The 21,086-nt window shown below is 28.8% G+C and overlaps 1 protein-coding gene across 1 annotated transcript in view; it reads left to right on the top strand.

Moving 5' to 3' along the window:
• LOC126900063 (angiotensin-converting enzyme-like) overlaps positions 1-21,086 on the top strand; it is a 66,939-nt gene that overhangs the window by 8,591 nt on the left and 37,262 nt on the right. The window contains exons 2-6 of the mRNA XM_050675495.1: positions 5,378-5,542; positions 5,889-6,069; positions 17,269-17,405; positions 18,857-18,959; positions 19,687-19,830. Coding sequence (XP_050531452.1) covers positions 5,378-5,542; positions 5,889-6,069; positions 17,269-17,405; positions 18,857-18,959; positions 19,687-19,830 — 730 coding nt within the window. The remainder of the gene's footprint in view (positions 1-5,377; positions 5,543-5,888; positions 6,070-17,268; positions 17,406-18,856; positions 18,960-19,686; positions 19,831-21,086) is intronic.

Genomic DNA, 21,086 nt, shown 5'->3' with positions numbered 1-21,086 from the left:
AAAAAAAAAAAAAAAAAAAAAAAACACATCATAGTAAAATTAATACCTTCTCCGCTTCGCATCGAAGCTAAAAGTATATTTTTTACTCTGATGAAAATTCCTAGAAGATCATTTTTTCAAATGAACAATCTTCTGAAAAGTTATATATTAAGCTTTTCAATATTTATACACGTTTGCTATAAAAGTAATAACTACATTATAATTTTTTATAATTTCTTCGTAAAAATTATGATGCTAAATTATTATAAATCAATTTCATACTATATTTATTTAACTTCTATAATAGATAATTAATTATATATTTAACTTATACTTATAAATCATAGAACTACTAATTAAGAATAATGAAAAATTGAAGTTAAAATTGCTTTTAGAATAGTCCACCAATTTCTTAAAATTAAATACTATCTATAGTTTTTCATCGAAGCGTTTCATATGATAGTGATTTTAATCACTTCGAGATATCATCTATACTTGTCCCAACTATATGTCCATACTGTGCCTGTTTCGTTCCTGTCAGCTATAACTCACTTAAGCGTGTGATGTAGCGGTATAGTTCCCCTGTTGGTACAGCCAGTTGACTTGCGACGTCAAAGTGGACACCTTTGTTTCCAGCCGGGCAATATGGTAGCTCTGGTCGGACATCATGTTCTCCAGCTCCTCAATTTTGGCTATGTACTCGCCAAGGTATGAACATAAGGTCGAGTAAATAAGGTTTCCTGTGAGAAATTCCACTCGGTTTTATCGTCCTCCTTTTATCCATTGCATTGTTCGGTCTATCGTTGCCAGCTCCTTTTGTCTGACTGGAACTCCCTTTAAAGACATCTTCGCTCTGAAGGAGAGGATTCCTGAGTTAAACGGGGTAACACTTGATTATTTCCACATTAACACCCTCCTACTGCAGGTTGTCCTTTAGCCTGAACATAAGATCAGCTTTTGAGATCCCCAGTTGCGAGTCCCCGTAGCGCTAACTCTCCTTGTAATTTCTTAATTGACAATTCGAGTATGGTCTTACTTAACATACTGATTGATAAAGTCACAAGTATATAAATAAATTACAACTAGGTCAGTGGGATAATAACGCGCTGATCACGTGACGGGCCAGTGAATTCGCCTTATATTTATTTTTAATACAAACTACTTAAGAAAAATTTCCGTATATTAAGCCTATGGCTATTGCTTATGTGTAACTTAAACCTAAAAATTAATGAGCTTATAATTAATTAAGACTCAAAAAGTTCACTTTTCTAGAATCTACTAGACTTTTGGCTAGTTAAAGCTGTAGGTTCTTTATTTTTCAAATATTTAACTAAGGGTGCTAAAAATAATAATTTCTGTAATTAAGTTAGCACTTACCTTAACTACTAAGGTATGGTTTAACTAAATGATATGCATACTTTAAATATAATAATTATTTAATACTTGCAATTATATTAACAAGACAATAAATAAATGTAAAAATATTGATATGTATGTCAGTTGGGAGTGAAAAAGTGCAAATACATTGCCGGATAGTTCGTGTCACCCGCTGTGCATTCAGCGTCGCGCGACCTGTCAGACGAAGAGAGGCAGCTGTGTCGCAGTCGCCATCCAACGATAAAGCCGAAAGTGCAATGCGACCGCGTAAATACTCGGTAGTAAAGATGGCTGATAATAATATACACTGTTTGTTGACGTTGTTGATGATATTTCCCAGTAATACGTATCCATTATGCAACGATTTAGAATGGACTAGTAGAAAAGTCCCTTCAGGTTTTTTATATAAATTGGTATTATGGACCTGGGTCGTTGTGTCAGGATGTCGGATCCTGTGCGAGGGGCTGTTATCCGAGAAGATAGAGTCTGATTTGCGAAATCTATAGCTAATTTATTTTCTGCAAGAAAGGGGGTACCTATGATACCAATTGAAATATATGAGATATACCAACCTTACTATTAAGAACATTTTTTTTTAATATTATAAAACGAAAACAAAAACAATGTGTATAGTTTCTCACAGTACGAGGAACATAATTGCGATGGATTGAAAAAATAGTGTTGCTGAAGTTAAATGAATTGTATTAACGTAAAATAACTGCATGGTTTAGCTTTTTAAATGACGAGTCAGTGAATGAAAAGGTATCCTTGAATTTAAATACCAATTGAAATAACTTACTTGAAAGAACACAGTAAATGAAGTAACACCCTTTAATTCAAATGGTAAATGAAATAATTTTATTTTAAAAGTAGCAAAAAAAATAAAAAGAAACACTTCTTGTTTATTTGCTTACTTATTATCGTTGATAATTAAAAAACCCCTGTATGTGTAGTAGAGGTGATGGCCAAATCAGCTGGTCAACTCTGGATAGTGATAAAATTACAAAGTGTAGTCAGATGATAACGATGGTGTTTTAAAAAATTAAAATGATAGAGGACATACTCAAAGCGTATGGGTGTGGTTGCTATATTCTATAATGCGCGTTGTCCATGGTTTGAATATTTCAAAGAGAAAAAACAATTTACTAGATGGCTTCAGAACCGGTTATCACACTTGTAAAATTTTTGACAGTTAACCAAAGACAGATGTCGCGTGTATGGTGCTATACCGTTGGCGGCCCTGATTGGCGAGTACGATACAGCTATAAACGTCGATTCCAAGAATGTGCGACGTTAGCCTTTGTGTCGCTTTCGAATTTACTTTCTTTTTTTTTTTATACACAATGAGTGAAATAGTGGTTCAATGGAGAGTCGTTCAGGTTCGACCCTATAAACTATATGACAATTGAACGAGTAGATAACGACAACTGACGCGTCGCTTCAGAGGGCGGCAACTGTACATCCTATACATTGAAAAAGAGCTGAGCATCGAATGTTTTAGAAGGACTAGATTCTTGTCTGGTTAATACTTTGTATACAAGAAAAAGAATGGGCAACCGTTCCCAAAATTAATACATACTATTAAATTGCAAAATTAAAATTAGGCAGCAAAAAGCCTGTTCACAACACTTGTCCCAATTATGCCACGTCCACACTGTGTCTTGATCTCACTGTGCTATCGTTTTTTTGTGTTGTATGCGCTACAATGTTTTTATGAAGTTTAAATTTTTTCGTGAGTGTCCGACACAAATTACCATGTAAATTTTTATTGGCGTATTAACCTATAAAGTAAAAGGTTATATAATATAATACAAGTTATACATAAAATTTACCTACCAACTGTTCTTCTATATGTGAACTGCCTGCAAAGTTAAATAAAACAAGTTATTTTTGTAAAAATAATTTTCGTTTTGTTAAAACATTCTATTTTAATCATTTTTTTCAATTATTAAAACCTATAGTTTAAGTTAAATAGTATAGTCATATAGGGTACAAGGAAATTGCTCCTATTTGAACACTACCTATTCATTGAGTTGGGTTTGATAGTATGTGAAGGCAGAAAAAACAGAACCTTGGTGAACTTATATGCTTAACCTAAAATCTTTGTTACTTCATACACATTTTTTACCCTGGTACAAGTGTCTTCATACATATCTTCTATTATAGAAATTAAATTTTGTATGAAATTGATATTTAATAATTTAATACTGTAGTTTTTACGAAAAAAAAAAAAAATTATAATGTCATTCAATTCTATGTTTAATCTATTGTAAACGTGTATCAAAATTTAAGAGCTTAATATAACAAACAATTAAATCAAACTCTTCAAACAATATTATCGTTAAATTTGAATATATACACTGGTCTAAAAGGTATTTTTTGGAGAAAAAAAATATATTTCTCTAAACCAATTTTTTGCATTCATTTAAAATCTAAAATTAGATTTTTGATCACCTCTTATTTTTTAGACATTACTAATTAGTATCTTTTTGGTCCTATGTATTTAATTAACATAAAAGAATATAATTAGAAAAGTAAAACTCTAAACTTATTAAGCTCAACTTGAAAATTTGAAATTAATATCATTAAATAAAAAAATTTCTGAAGATTTAAAAAATCGTATTTTTAAAATCATGAGAAAAGCTCAAAATTTCGTTATTATTAAATTATTAAATATAAATTTTACAATATATTTAAATTTAATTACTATAATAAATGTATATTCACTAGGCTCTGCCAAAATTGAGACTTTGCATCAAACTAGCTGTACAGCAAGCCTCATGCGATTATGGCACGTTAAACCATTTGGGCTGCCTTACATGTAGGCTACTGATTTCGGTAGAATTACCCAGCGTAGATATGTGTTGTGTAAAAAGGTATTACTCCATAAGTAGTTTACTAGAAATCAGTCCTACTTGCAAATATAATAATAATAATTTAAAAAAAACCTAGCACAGGGGGTCGCGGCACAGTGGTGAAGTGGCATAGTTGGATCAAGTATAATGATATCTGACAGTGATTAAAATCACTATAAAAAAAAAAACGCTTCGATGCAAATCTTTAGATAGTGTTTAATTTTAAAAAAATGGTGTATTATTCCAAAAGCTACACGATCTGCTAGTTCCTTATTAATATCCTGATTAAGATAAAGTATGTCGAATGAAAAAGAGATTATTAAGAAATATTATTTCTCATAAAAAATTGTATTGGTCTATGCACTTTTAATATTTAAAGCCCCCCATATATAGGCAAATGGTCTCATTTAAAAAAAAAGTATGTCGTATTAAAGTTGTATATAAATACTACTTCTCATGAAAAAATTGTATTGATCCATACATTTTTCAAAAAGTTATATCATAATAAAGTAAAAAATGTAAAATACAAAATCGAAAATTTTCACACAAAAATATCATTTGGTAGCCATTTTCACCGTAAAGATAAAATAAAGTCCGAAATTTTTTTTCTTCATAATAAAGTGCATTACATTAGCTTTAATTTAAGATATATATAAAAGTGTCAGTATTTCCGGAACACTTTCAAAAGTTAAGTTGAAAAAGTTAATTTTTTGTGAAAAAGTAGGTAAAGACATCAAGCATCTATAAAAAAAAAATTATATTGATATGTTCATTTTTGAAAAAGTAATTACAGTTTTTATTAAAAAAAATTGAAAAAATTTCGAAAATTAGCGATTTTTAAATTTATAGTTTTTTTAAGGTTTCCCCCATTTACGGAGAACGAGGGAAATTCGTTCAATTTTTGAGGGTAATGTCTTCGACTAGATACGATTTGTTATATTTTGACGTATCATTGAAAGAAATCAGTTCGGTGAGAGCTGTCAAATCATTGTAAGACAGAGCCAAAATCAAATAGCAAGAATAGAGGCTAATTATATAATAATAACTCTTTTTGAACTTTATATCAAAGTCTATTTATAATTTTATGTTTCTAAATATTTTTATTTTGGTAAAATATAAAAAAAATATGCTTGGATCAATTTTTTAATATTTTTATGTTTAACTAGGGTTTTAATACCAACTTAGAAGAAGCTGTACAGTTTTTAAAAGAATGGGAAAGTGAAGCTGCAGAAATTTGTTTTAAAGTAACAAGTGCTCAATGGACGTACGCAAATAATATTACAGAGCATAATAAAAAATACATGGTTTGTTTAATTAAATTATGTAAGAGATAGAAAATAAAATCAATAGCTGTTTTTTTGTGAGTAATTATATAAAGGTTTAACATTATTTTTAAAATAGTTCTATTTTCGAGCTTAACAGTTTAAAAAAATAAAAATGTAAGATTATACGTTATCAAAAAAAAATATTATGCAATATAAATTATAAATTTTAATTTGTACATTATACAGTTATTATAATATTTGTATATTATGATAAAAATATTTCCATGGCCCATCTGCCAGTCGTAAAAGACGACTAATGAGGTTGCGACAGCCGGCTTAAATATTTTTGTCAAATAGTACGAAGTGTCTTGTACAAAACATAGACGAATTGTTCCACCTCGGATGTACGCAGGGACAACAGATGAGAGGAAATAAAAAATTTCAATACGGAGAAGGCCTAAGAAATAAAGTGTTTGATACCAGCCGGACAACTTGTGCGGTAGCTGTTTCACCTGTCATGTGTACAGGTCTACCCAACGCTTGTAGTGTCAACGGTGTAGGGACATCACCACTTAACTCTAGGCTGAACTCGTGTATATGGGAGAAAGATAGATAGATACAAAGTAAGAATAAGTACTTGGAATATTGGAATATTAACTGGCAGAAGTGGAGAATTAATAGAAGTATTGAAGAGGAGAAAAGTTAACATTTGTTGTGTGCAAGAAACCAAGTGGAAAGGAGAGAAATTGAGGGAAATAGGTGAGAGTTATAAAATAATATACTCAGGTAAGTCTAGTACAAAGAATGGTGTACGGATAATAATGGATGAGGAGATGAAAAGTAAAGTAGTAGAAGAAGGTAGGAAAAGTGATAGAATTATAGTCGTAAAGTATTCGAGGTAAAAAGTGCTGAATGTAATAAGTACCTATTCACCACAAATAGGATTTGATGAAATAAACAAGGAAGTGTTTTGGAGAGAGATTGATGAGGTGATGCAAGGGGTACCTGGCAATGAGGGTGCGGTGATAGGTGGAGATATGAATGGACGTGTAGGTAATGAGAGGAGAGGATATGAAAGAGTACACGGAGGGTATGGTTTTAGTGGGAAGAACGAGGCTGGAGAAAGAATACTGGATTTCGCTGTATAATATGATCTTGCTGTGGTTAATACTTAATTTAGAAAGAAGGAAGAACATTATATAACTTATAAGAGTGGGAGGAATAGATCATAGATTGTATATTTTATATGGGAAGAGAGAGCGTAAAGTGAGTAAAAGATTGTAAAGTTATACCAGGCGAGAGTGTAACTCCACAACATAGACTGATGTTAATGGAGTTGTGGTGTGCCGTAAAAAGAATAAACAAAAATAGAAGAAACACAGGGGGGAAATCTAAGATCTGGTGGTGGAAATTGAAAGGGGAAAATGAAAAAGAGTTTAAAAAGACGGTAAAAGAGAGGACGGTGTGGAATGTCGAGGGAGACATAAATGATGTGTGGAATAGATTTACTAGTTCTGTAAAGAATACTGCAAAGGAGATTGTTGGTGAGAGTAGGAGTTGAATGCCAGGAAACAAGGAAACCTGGTGGTTGGATGAGGACGTTCAAAAAATCATAGAAAGTAAGAAAAATCAATTCAAAGTATGGCAGCAGAGCAAAAAGTAAGAAGATTGGATGGAATATAAACGCTTGTGCAAAGAAGCTAAGTGTACAGTAAGTAAGGCGAAGTTTAAGGGGTATGCTGAGTTGTATGATAGTCTAGGAACAAAGGAAGGAAAAAAAGAAAGTGTTGTGCGGTTGATAAGAAAGTAGAGCAGAGAATGAGTGTAGCAGAGATGAGAATGCTTAGATGGATGAGTGGAGTGACTAGAGAAGATAGGATAAGGAACAAGCATATAAGAGGGAGTATAGACGTAGCGTCAATCGTGGATAAGATGAGAGAAAATAGACTTAGATAGTTTGGTCATGTTATGAGGAGAGAAGAATCGGAAGCCGTAGGAACAGCTGTAGAAATGAATGTTGAAAGAAGAAGAGGTAGAGGAAGTCCAAAAAAGAGATGAAGGAATCTTATTGAATGCGATATGAGGACAGCTGATTTGAGCGTAGATGATGTGGGATATCGTGTCAAGTGGAAGTTTAGGATAAGGATGGCCGATCCCAAGTACTAGGGATTAAGGCGAGAAAGAATTAGAAGAATAATTTGTATATTATACAGAATGATGTTCTACCGTGATCACTTTAATTGAACAAAAAATTAAAATAAAATTTAGATTTTTTACTTCTTCTATAATTTTGTTTTTTTTCAATTTATCAATTACGAGATAATTTTTATAGTCATTCCTTATGTTTTATTTAAGTAGTATTTATGTCTAGAGTTTTAAATGGTTAAATAATTTTAATGTCCACCCTTAGGGTGCAAGTGTAGCAACTTAAATATTTTAAATAGAAATATTCCTAATTGTCTATGCATGACGCAACTACCCGCACAAAAGTTGCCGAATGAAGATTTCGTTATTGATGGTTCTTTGTAATAAATCAAATTTTTATGTACTATATTTTATATTATTTTATTGCTATTAAGCATACAATATCAATAGTTTATAACTTAGTCTATGGGTAATTTAAACAATTTAATAAAATATAGCATTAATACGTCACATAAAATATTCTTAACAGCTAAAATTTATACAAACACAAAACGTTTTAGTCTGAACTGGCGCTCTTTAGTTCTACATTAATAATTGTTAAGTGCGTCAACCATATATGTGGCGAATATAATAAAGAATGATACCGAACAGTGACCAATCTTCAGTCTATGGCGTGTTACAGTTGAGCTCGATGCAGTCAACTATTTACATTTATTTCAGCATATTTGCTGAAGAAATACTAATACACACTGTTTTGTGTATTAATTTTATTATAACTAGAAAAGGGGATTTTAAGTATCCAAATAACGCCCACATAACAAAAACCAAAAAGTAATATCTATCAATTTCCGCACAGCGCGTACGTATAGAAGACACACCTGTACCTAAGTGAAGCTATTCCCATCCACCGTACACACCTACCCCTACAGTAAAACCAGTTAGTGCAGGTTCAGCTCAAGACGATGAAAATCGAAACTCGCCGTACTATCCATCTATGGCACAACCGAAAAAACTAACTTATTTAATAGATTATGATATAATTAGAAAAAATATTAGATATAACATTTTTAAAATCCAGTATTTTACAACTTATTAACGATTAAAAATAATAGCTGGAAGTGAGGTGTGAATGTTCTTTTATCACTTGATTTTTCTCAGTCAAATTCTTCTTGTCTCTATATAAAATTGTTAACAATTTTCAAAATATTGGTTTAATAATTATTGTCAATTATTCATTTTTTTAATTAGAACATAATATAAAAATAAAAAAGTTTATTAGAACTATTACTATTACAAAAATTAAGTTGTTACTCTTATAAGATAAAAAGGGGAAAAACTTAAAAATATCTAATGTCTGATAGATTCAAAAACATGTTACCTAAAAAATCTTAATTTTTTTACTTTTAAAGTGGTTATGATAAAAAAATTACCCATATAGAGGTCATTTTGAACCTAATTGACAACTGTTTAAGTTTTTTTTTTATAAATTATCATTTGGATGAAATTTTTTTAAAAATAATAATTGTCTTTATAGACTTTGTTTAAAGTTTATTTTAGCTTTGATACGAAAATGAGAGGGTATCAATTTTACTATTTTGTACTTTGCTTTGTGTATGTGTGTCACTCACCATTTTTCCCAAGCTTCAACTGGATTGATTTTTTTCAATTATAAGTCTAGTATCAAAAATTGTATCTATTGAAGACATGAGCCTTAAAATTTGAAAAAAAAATTCTTTATTAAAATAAATAAAAAAAAAAAACACATCATAATAATACCAGTATCTTCTCAGCTTCGCATAGAAGCTAAAATTTAAATTTAAAAATATAATTAACAGAATTTTTTCATGGAAATCGTACGTTTTTCTTTAACTTTGGTGTCTGTTTTCAACATTAAGAGGTCAATTTTTTTTTTCAAATTAAAGTATATTATATAAACTTTAATTTAAGATTAATATAAAAGTGGCAGTATTTCTGGAACACTTTCAAAAATTAAATTGAAAATGTCCTAGTTTCAATATGCATGTTTAAAGTTTTGATCCCCCTTCTATATAGAGGAATTATCCTCTTTATAAAATAGCCTCTTTATATCCTCTTGATGAAAATGCTATGCAATAGCTTTACCGCGGCAGTCCCCAAGTGCCACACGTTTTTTTTATATTTTATAATTTCAACTTTAAATTGCTATAACTTATTTTCAAAAATACTTTATATTTATTTCTTATCTTATATGTAAAAATAGCTGCCATGATTAAAAAACATGCTATTTTTATATAAAAATAGGTAATAGAAAAAATCTAATTACAGATTTGAAATTTACGCAAAAATTCTACCACTGGATTTGGCCAAGAGTAGAACTATAACAGTGGCACGGAATTATTCCATGTGTCAATAACCTTTTTTCTTTTTAAGGAAACAAAAAAAAAAGACGTTGAACAAATGATGTAGCGATACTTGCCGAGAGAAAAAAAAACAAGAAAATGTTAAATAAAGAAATATATATATATATATATGAATATTAATGTATTTAAAATTAAACAGCAAAATAAAATTTAGAATGATACACTAGTGCAATAGTAATATATATAGATATTACCTTACAAGTACGCCACGAGAAAAAGACGGGTGGCGTTAGTTCACGTAGGACGTCGAAGTCAAGATATATCGTTCACTGCCGGCGCTCCAGTAGATGGACTTTGAACCCTAGTTACATAGCGGGGGTACTCTAATCAGACTGGGCTCACGATGTAATAAGGCGGCTGATGAAAAAGATGAGGTGACCGTGTACTAAACGTATCGTAAAATATACGGTACTGTGTCAGCAATTCCAAAGAAAATTAATGCAAAAGAATGTAAAAAATACAGAACTATAATATTCCTTTCTCACACTTGAAAAATACTTCTAAATATTATCAAGAACAGATTGAGAGAGAACACAATATATCGGAAGATCAGTTTAGATTTAGGAAAGGACGAGAAACAAGAGAAGCTATATTAGTACTGAGACAGATCCTTGAGAGAATTATACTGAATAGAAATACGATAGTCACATTCATAGATCTAGAAAAAACTTTCGATAAAGTGGATTGGAAAATATTATTCAAGACACTAAGAGGAAAAAGAATTGATTGGAAATATAGACGGCTTACCATCAACTTGTATAAATATCAAACGACAAAAATAAATGTATATGGATCAGTAAAAGAAGCAAGAATAAGGAAAGGAGTGAGATAAGGATGCGCCTCATCGCCCAAACTATTCTTTTTTTTCATTGAAATGAGCATAAATATAATGAAAACCAAGAGCAATTAAGTTAAAATAAATGGTCAACATATACACAGTATTTGCTTTCCAGATGACATCGTTATCTTATAAGAGTTCGAACATGATATGAATAGGCTAAAAATTCTACCAAGTATACTTGATGAATTTAAAATGAAAATAAATTCCATAAAAGCCATAACAATGCTTATAAGTAAAATGCACTCGGATCTAAATCTTAATATACAAATAAACAATATACGTTTAAAACAGATCCAAAAATTCTGCTGCTTTGGAAGTATCATAGCTTCCAACAATAAATTAACACCTGACATCAGAAGAAGAATAGCATTGGTACACCTAGATTCCAAAACAAAAATCAGCTTCCCACCAATAAACATCTTAATATTGGCATACTTAAAAGACTCGTTAAAATAGTGGTCTGGAGTAGTGGTGTATTTAGAGGGTGGTACAGGGCCACGTGACCCATATGGACAGAGTCATATGAATATTTTATCCAGCAATGTAATAATGTATATCATTAAAAAAAAATATTTCTTGGTTATCGATAATAACATGGGCTTATGAAATAATAGTCGATATAGTTGTCTTGAGAAATGCAAGAGGCGAAAGAGTAGTAGAGTTCTACAGAGAAAATGAGATAGTTATAACAAACACCTAATTTTAAAACCCCAAGAGAAGAGTATATACATAGAAAATACAAGGCAATATTGCCCGCTATCAAATAACATACTGGTGAAAAATCACTTTCAACTCTGTAAAGCTTACCCAAGTGCTAATTGTGACAGCGATAACAATCTTGTAATGACGAAATACAAACTCGGATATTAAAAACCACAAAGACCAAAAGTACAGCAAGACAAATATAGTGTCAGATTACTTAAGAGAGCAGAGGTTGTAGAATAATATAGACACCATATGGATCGCGAATACCAAAAAGGAAACGTAGATGATTCTTTGAATAAATAATGGGAGAACATAAAATCAGCTATCATAAAAGCGACGGATACTGTGTTGACAAAAAAAGAGCCAAGAAGAGCATGGATTGACAAGGAAATAGTAAAACTTATAGATAAAAGACGAAAATATATAAAACAATAACACAAGAGAAGGACAACAAAAGTAACGCCAACTAAAGAATCAGGTTAATCGATAAGCCAGAAAGCCAAATAAAAATAATTGGAACAGCAGTGTGGCGAAATTAATGAACTATTCAAAGTTAATAAAATAGACTATGCGTAAGATCTAAAAATTTGTGGGAAAGAGAAAACGAAATTGTACTAATATCATAGATAAAAATGGCCAATTATTAGTTGATAATGAGAACATAATAAAACGATGGAAAAAGTTTATTGAAAAGGTTTATGAGGAAGAAAAAAATTGGAGGAAATTACAACAAATGAGGAAGAAACAATGCTACCCATTTTAATATCAGAATTTGAACTAGCGCTTTATGACTTGAAACAAAATAAAGCGCCTGGGATTGATAATATAACAGCAGAGTTATTGAAATGTGCTAGTACGAAAATATCAACTAACACGGGATACATATTAAAAAGGAGTTATGCCGAATGATTACTGTAAAAGCATTCTTGTAACTATGCTAAAGAAAAGTGGAGCAAATTCTTGTGAACAGCTTAAAACGCTGAGTCTACTAACATATGTATCAAAAATCCCAATAAAAATTATAAATCGAAAAATAGAAGTAAAAGTGGAACACTACTTAAAAAATTATCATTAAGGGTTCAGAAACAAAGTAGTACACGAAAAGATATTTTAGGACTGTAAATGCTAATTGAAAAACAGTTCGATAGAAATAAAGTTACATACTTGGCTATCATAGACCTGGAAAAGGCTTTCGGCAAAGTAAATTAGAGCAAAATGCTTCTCACACTACAAGAAATAAATGGTGAACAACAAGACCTAATAATCGTGCACAATCTTTATAAGAATCAGACAGCTTGCATTAAAAAAGGAAAAATCACAACCTACGCTTAAATAAAAAAAGGAGTCCGACAAGGGTGTACGTTATCATTTTTTAACTACTACATCGAAAAAGTTATAAATATAGTGAAAGTAAAGCTAATAAGACTAAATATTAGAATCAAAATTGGTGGAAAAATTTTTTCAATGATACGATTTGCCGATGAAATTGTGGTAATAGCAGAGAGTGAAGATTATATACAGCGGGCAGTTATAGAAATGGATAAAATTTTTAGAAAATCAGAAATAAAATAAATAGTGTAATAACGAAGATCTTAGACTGCGTCAGGGACCCGAAAGTAAAATCTAATGTATACATAGATAGTCAAAAACTGGAACAAGTAGAGGAAATGGTATCCTGGAATTTATGAATTAAGCGTCTTTTGCTTTACTGGAGAATTTGACGACAAACAGAGTGGAGTGACCTCAACAACAAGGCATTGCCTTTTATAGATGATGGTTATGAACAAACAAGTTTTATTTGATATGTATTGCATAAAGCCCTCTAATTTGTATACATATTTGTCATACAAGTAACTACTACTTTATAATTTGTTATCATTTTTCCGTAAAAGTGACTATACTAAATTACTAAATATCAATTTCATGCTATAATTAATTGTAATCATTAATATTTATTCATTATACTTAGAAATCATAAAACTTAAAATCAAGATATATATAAGGAAATAGAATTCATGTTCCTTCAGATTAATTCAATAATTCATTTTAAGAACTAAATACTATCTATAGATTTGCATTCAAGTGTTTTTATGATAGTGATTTTAGTCTTTTATACTTATTCCAACTATATCACGTGACCCAACTGTTTTACCATTTTTTATTTAATTAGATCCTTTTTTTATTTTATAAAGTAGTTAAATATGTTCCCATATAAAAAATTAACTTGACATTCTTATAAGTTTAAAGGATGAATACAAAATAAATAAATAAAATGTATTTATTTATTAATTAATCAATTAATTTAATTTAATTTAAAAAGATTAAATAAAATCAATATAACATTCTTAATTTAAATATTCTGACCTTTGTGAGTAAATTATTTTTTCAGTTATAAATTTTAAATTGTAATTTATCAAACGCCATTGATAGCTAGAATATTTTTTTCTGGAAAGAGAAGTTCTTTTCTGAACTGCAATAATTCACCCTGGAAATCTTTATAATCTATACTTAAATCTTATTTATTTATTTTTTTTTATATATAAAATGGATGTACATATCTCACCTCTTATGTAGGCATAACAATGTAGGCAAAGACAATATAGGCATAAAACTTGTCACAAATATTGATTTAGAAAATTATAAAAATACAAAGAACGGTAATTTGACCTAAAGTATATGCATTTATAATTAAAAAAATAACAGTAGCATAGTTGAGTCGTGGTACAATGGGGGCGTAGAATAGTTGGAACAAGTATATATGATATCTGACAATGATTAAATCTATATCACTTAGATGCACATCTATAGATAGTGTTTATTTTTTACAATGATATATTAAATAATTATTCTGAATGAACATGAATTCCTATTTCCTTATTTATATATATATCATAATTTCAAGTCTTATGATTTCTAATTATAATATATAAATAAATATTTATTATATTAATTAAATTTAGTATTAAATCAATTAAGATCAATAATTTAATGTTGTAATTTAAGATAAAATTTAAAAATTTGTAAAAAAGTTGTATATTTTGTTACTTTTAAAACAAACATGCATTAAAGTTGAAGGGTTTGGTGCAAAAATGTCAGAAAATATTTTTTTGTTAATTATGAATAAAAACACTATTCTACAAGGAATTTTCGTCAGAGCAACCAACCCAATCTGGTCTAACATTAAGGTAGAATTTTTCCTATGGACTAATTTAAAATTAAAATAAAAAAAAATACGTAACAAGTTGAATGTATTAAGTTGGATGGGTTGGGTTTCAAAATCATAATAAAATTTTCTACTTGATGTAATTATTTACCCACCAAACGATCAATATTGACGATAATGATTATTACTTTAATTAATTAAAAGAAGAAAGTTAATTGTATATTCTGAATTCTACATTTTTAAATATAAATTTTTAAATAGTTAATACATTTGTCGTGTACGATCATTAAAGTATTTTCACTCAGTATATGGAGATACGTATGTACACACGAGCAGTGTTTGGTCGACTAGCAGCGTCGTCCAAGCAATATGCAGAATCATATATCATAAGTAATGTGCTGCAATCATGTGCGTGCGGGTACGGTTCAGCTGCGACCTAACTTTTTGAAAAATATATGGTTCAATACAATTTTTTCATGAGAAGTAGTATTTATATACATCTTTCATTTGACATACTTTTTTTTAAATCTTTTTTTTTCCCCTATATTCGGGGGGGCTTTAAATATTAAAAATGCATAGATCAATACAATTTTTTTATGAGAAATAATATTTTTTAATAATCTCTTTTTCATTCGACATCATACTTTATCTTAATCAGGATATTAATAAGGAACTAGCAGATCATGTAGCTTTTGGAATAATACACCATTTTTTTTAAATTAAACACTATCTAAAGATTTGCATCGAAGCATTTTTTTTTTTGATAGTGATTTTAATCACTGTCAGATATCATTATACTTGAACCAACCATGGCACGTCACCACTGTGCCGCGACCCCCTGTGCTGGGTTTTTTATTAACTGCGTATACGCTAATCGTTAATGGTTAGTGTAATAGTATAATTTTTATTATTATTATTATTTTAATTTCTATTTTCTACTGCAACCTTTAGAATCTTCTTCTTCTTACTCGCCTTAATCCCAACTACTTGAGGTCGGCCACCCTTATCCTAAACTTCAACTGGACACGATATCCCACATCATCTACGCTCAAATCAGCTGTCCTCATATCGCATTCAATAGCATTCCTCCATCTCTTTTTTGGACTTCCTCTACCTCTTCATCTTTCAACATTCATTTCTACAGCTGTTCCTACGGCTTCGGATTCTTCTCTCTTCATAACATGACCAAACCATCTAAGTCTATTTTCTCTCATCTTATCCACGATTGACGCTACGTCTATACTCCCTCTTATATGCTCGTTCCTTATCCTATCTTCTCTAGACACTTCACTCATCTATCTAAATATTCTCATCTATGCTACACTCATTCTCTGCTCTACTTTCTTATCAAACGCCCAACACTCTGAACCTTACATCATAGCTGGTCTCACTACAGTCTTGTAGAATTTTACACTTTAAAATTACTAATTACTTTTTTATGAGAATTTTTTGCGGAAACTAATATAATATAATTCATGAAACTTTTCTTTCTTATAATTTAATTATTAGTTTCGATGCAAAGCTAAAAAGGTTTGTCATAATGTGCGTTTGTTTTTTATGACTATCCATAAAATTTCTCAACTCTTGCTGGAAAGATTTTAATAATCAATAGATCCTGGTTTTAATATAGTTGAATATATTGTCATAAATAAAAAATTGGAAAATACTCATCAATTTTAAAATTTTTGAAATATAACTCAAAATTACGTTACCTTAAAAAGAAATTTCCAAGAAAATTTCTTTTGGGCCAATAGTTTGATTCAAAATTTTTGTTATATTTTGTCATAACAATTCTTGCGTAGTAAAAGATGATCTAAATTTTTCGTTTTTAATTTAGGGTACTTATGAACAAAATCAATTAACAATTGACCTTTATCAGCTTTCATTATAAAAAATAACACGAAAAATTAAATTAAAAATATTAACGAATAAACAGCAATAAATTTTTCATGGGTAAATTTTGTTGTTATTATAAATTTTATCAAGTATTAATGATAAAATTAATATAAAATACAGTACAGCCAATATAATTTAAAATATCGCAACAATAATTATTGGTTTGAAATGACTTTAGATTAGACGATGTACGATTAGTGCAATATTTTTAGATTAATAAAAAATAAAATTCAAAAATACGAATTTCCATTAGTGCACTAAAATCATAATCTAATGTTTTAGTGTACTAAAACATTCGTTAATGATTATTCCAAACTTAAAAATAGACCCCCTGATTAAAAGTGACCACATACATAAAAAAACACATAATAATAAAATTATTATTTTACCTCCTATTAAAGCTAAAACATTATTTAAAATTTTTCAAAAGTCAAAATATAATATAAAAATATAACACAAAATTAATTAAGTCGTACAAAAACAAAGTTTAATTAAGTTAATTAAAAATCTTTCTCCGAAAAATTTACTCAATTTCCGGTTCATCAATCAAATTCTAGCTATTACGTCCTTTGAAAGAAAATCCGATTTTCTAATTTAAATATCTTTGTAAAATTTTTTATTGTAAATTTTTTTTTTTTTACAGANAAATTTAATAGAGCATCTTGGCGAAAAGCGTCGAATTTTATGTGGACGAGAATATCTGATACGGATGTACAGCGGCAGTTAAAACTATTGGCATTTAAAGGGCCATCAAATTTACCAGATACTAAACTATATGAGGTATTAGTCATTTTACTTAATTTTTAAATTATATAATAATTTACTTATATGTAATTATTAACATGTAATTTTATAAAAAATTTTCTCAAAAAAAAAAATCAGATAATCCTTATTAATACATTTTTTATTCATCATTTTTTATTTATCATCTTTATTCGAATAAAGTAGTATTTATTTTATTAATATTAACAATTTCCTGAAAAAATACATTTTTGATTAAGTTACCAATTAATGAATAATAAGTTTGACTTAAAATTATTATGTCACTTCAAAAATGTTAGACGGTTGGGGATCATAAGTTAATAAAAAAATCTTTAAGATTTTATTATATTTTTCAAAATTTATGCTCTCCAAATGACTGCAAATTTTCTCCGCATTTTTTTTTTAGATATTATTAGAAAATCAATATGTTAGAGACAGGGGCACTAAATATTATAGAGCGTACCCGAACCGTCTAAAAGCATTAATACCGATCAGACTGTGTAGTGTAATGCCGTGTAAATAGAGTCATTGGTGGTGGGAGGGTTCGCTTGCACAAAACCAGTGATCTATGTTGTGAATAAATATGATTTTGTTTTGTGTATTTAGAACTCTTAAAGTAATTAATGTAAATTAAACTTGAATTAATTGTAATAATATTTTTAATAATAAAAGAAGAGTATAAATGTAGCCCCTTTGGCTCATAAACAATAATATAAATATAAACTCTAAAAAAATATAACTAAATAACAACAGAAATAAACTTCAATGATCAATAGCAAATAAATATGACTTTTCCAATAATATATAACTTTCAACTCACTCTTTTGAAAATAATTATAGTAATAAACAATATGTATAAAAATGACAAAAAAAAGGAACAATGGTGTAACAAATATGTAAAGCAAAAGACAAATTTATTAATAATAGTACTCACAATTCACAGAGCTGCTGGCTAGAAATGCTACCTATAACTAAATGAAACACGACAATAACTAGTAAACAATAACACAGTAATAACAAATAAAATTAAGGAACTACAATTTTTAATATCACAATTAGTTTAAATACATTTGCCAATTAGTAGCAATGAACCACAAAAAAAACTATCTATCAGCTAATTAGTAGCTTAAGAAAAAAAACAAGATCGCAATTTATGCAATGACAAGTAGTGCACTCAAATTAAAAGAACTGTTTCCATTAACAGCACTTCAAATTGCTGTAATTGGTCCAGTCAATTTAGAAATATACAATTCTTACCAACATAAAAAACTACACTACTGATGTAGTAGGAAAAATGCGTTGACCGTATAAACCGGTCCGAGTACGTAATGTTGTTAACACAATTAATAAATTATTGTGTGTTTCAATAACATGACGTTGAATTGAGACTGAATTACAAATACAAATATATTGAAGTTTCCATCTCATAACTAACCATTAGTTTATATGAGAAAATTATTTTTTAATAGATCAGTTTGCTTCTTAATGAAATGAAGGACATCTATACTAAAACAAAAATTTGTCCATTTAATTATCATTTGACTTCCTATTGCGAACTTAAACTTGAGCCTGGTAAGGTTATTACTATTAAAAAAAATTGTTAAAAATGTATATTAGGGTGGTTGTTAAAATTAAATCTTTTATTTTGTATCTGAGACTAACAAATTATTTAAATTGCTTAAATTACTGTTTAAACTATTTTACGAACTAAAACACAAAAAATATAAATGAATAATTTAGAAATTTATTTTTTATACAACTCTTTAAAATTCGTATCGGTACTTATTAAAATAAAATATTTTACGCGATATTCATAAATAAATGCAACATAATAATGAACAATTAATTACATTTTTATTTTTATAGCAAAATACAATACATTACATTACATATAATTAAATTTTATTTAAACATAACAAAATGTTTTAATTAACATATTAATTTGAATATATTTTTTTCGCCAAAAATAAAAGGATTATCAATTTCATACCACCATTTTATTGTTTTTGGTGCGGGGGTACTAATAGCAATAATTGAAAATTTAATTTTTTGAATGTACACAATAAGCAAAACTAAAATATTTATTTCTTTCGACATATCATGATAGGTTTATACAAAAGAAATGGCTTATTGTTTTTAAATTTAAATAGTGTATGTTTTTATGAAAATTTAATAACCTGTAAAATTAATGTGATCAAATATTTGAAACTTTTTGAACCACCCTAATTAAAATTTTTAATGAAAGTTATTAAAATTACATAAACCATTAATATAAGCTAGTTTAAAAAATATTTTATAGATTTAGTTAAAATTATGGCTAATTCAAGAGATTATGAAGAGTTATTGTACACTTGGAAAACCTGGAGAGATAGCATTGGTCATAAAATTCGAAAAAAATATATAACTTACGTCAATTTAGTGAATGAAGCAGCACGATCAATAGGTACTGAATATTTATTATTAAATAAGTATAGTTATAATTATTTTTTCATTATTAAATATTATACTTTAATATTCGTTTAATATTAAAAATACCAATAGCTGTAACCAATAATTAGTTATGCTTATTAATTTTAAATAATTTAAGTATGATTGAAATTGATATATGTTGTTATGCCATCAATTTTTAACTCGAAACACCTCTTGGTCGGGGCATCCAGTATTTTCGCCTGTTATGGACACGACTTGACTCTTAATCAACTAAAATTTAATGATAATACTCTTCAATATTAACAGAATAAATGTAAATTTATTATTATTAAAACACAATATTACATAAATTAATATACCATTACTACACAATTACATATTTAAATGGTTTATATGCAACCTGGTTACTTCCTTTATTACGTCTTCATATTAGGACCAGAAACGTTCTCCACAACATGAACCAGCGGATGGGCATCCAAAATTTCTCTTGGCTATCGAATTGGCGATCACGGATCTTAGCTGTGGGCTCTCAAGTTCAGGCACTCCACTGTCCGTCATAAGATCGTTTTAGCATAAGTGCCAAACACAGACTTGCCGTACACAACGACGCAAAACAATTTCGATCGCGTTAACCGGTAGTACAAAAAGTGGCGCTACATCTGATCGGCGCCCGAACATATGTAAAACATTTTAATATAAATCTGTAGTCTTGGGTGTATATGAACGGATATTAAACAAAATAGTATGTATAATTATAAAACCACAAGTTAAAAGACTTCCAACACAGCATCAAATATAAGCTTGCAAATTTTTCAAACAAAAAAATAATTAATTTACTAAAATTGAACTATTTTTAAATTCTTTTTTTTTTTTTAACAAAACTTCTAAACGAAAAAAAAACATTACATGCACAAAACTGTTTGTACTTTTTTTGACTTTTGTTTTATCAAGTTAAAAATAGTACTTGCCATTTAAAATAAATATTTTTAAGGGTGAATAATTTATTTTTTTTAAGTCGTTTCTGACTATCAGTGGAGGCCCACCTTTTTCTATCACGTATATGCACATTTTAAATTCTATTTCTAAATATTTGGCATTTAATTCAATTTTATCTATTGGATTTATGTTGTTTCCTACATAATCAGAGAGGGAAATGCCATTGTCTAACATTGTGATATTACTGAAAAGAGCAGAATACATTTTATTTGTAATTACACTATGTAAAGATCCTGTGTCTATTTCAAATTTAACATCTACATTCTCTGTTAA

The sequence above is a fragment of the Daktulosphaira vitifoliae genome, unplaced genomic scaffold, assembly GCF_025091365.1.
Source record: "Daktulosphaira vitifoliae isolate Bord-2020 unplaced genomic scaffold, ASM2509136v1 Scaffold_2, whole genome shotgun sequence".
Taxonomy (NCBI): Eukaryota; Metazoa; Arthropoda; class Insecta; order Hemiptera; family Phylloxeridae; genus Daktulosphaira; species Daktulosphaira vitifoliae.
This window is presented reverse-complemented; position numbering and strand designations above follow the sequence as displayed.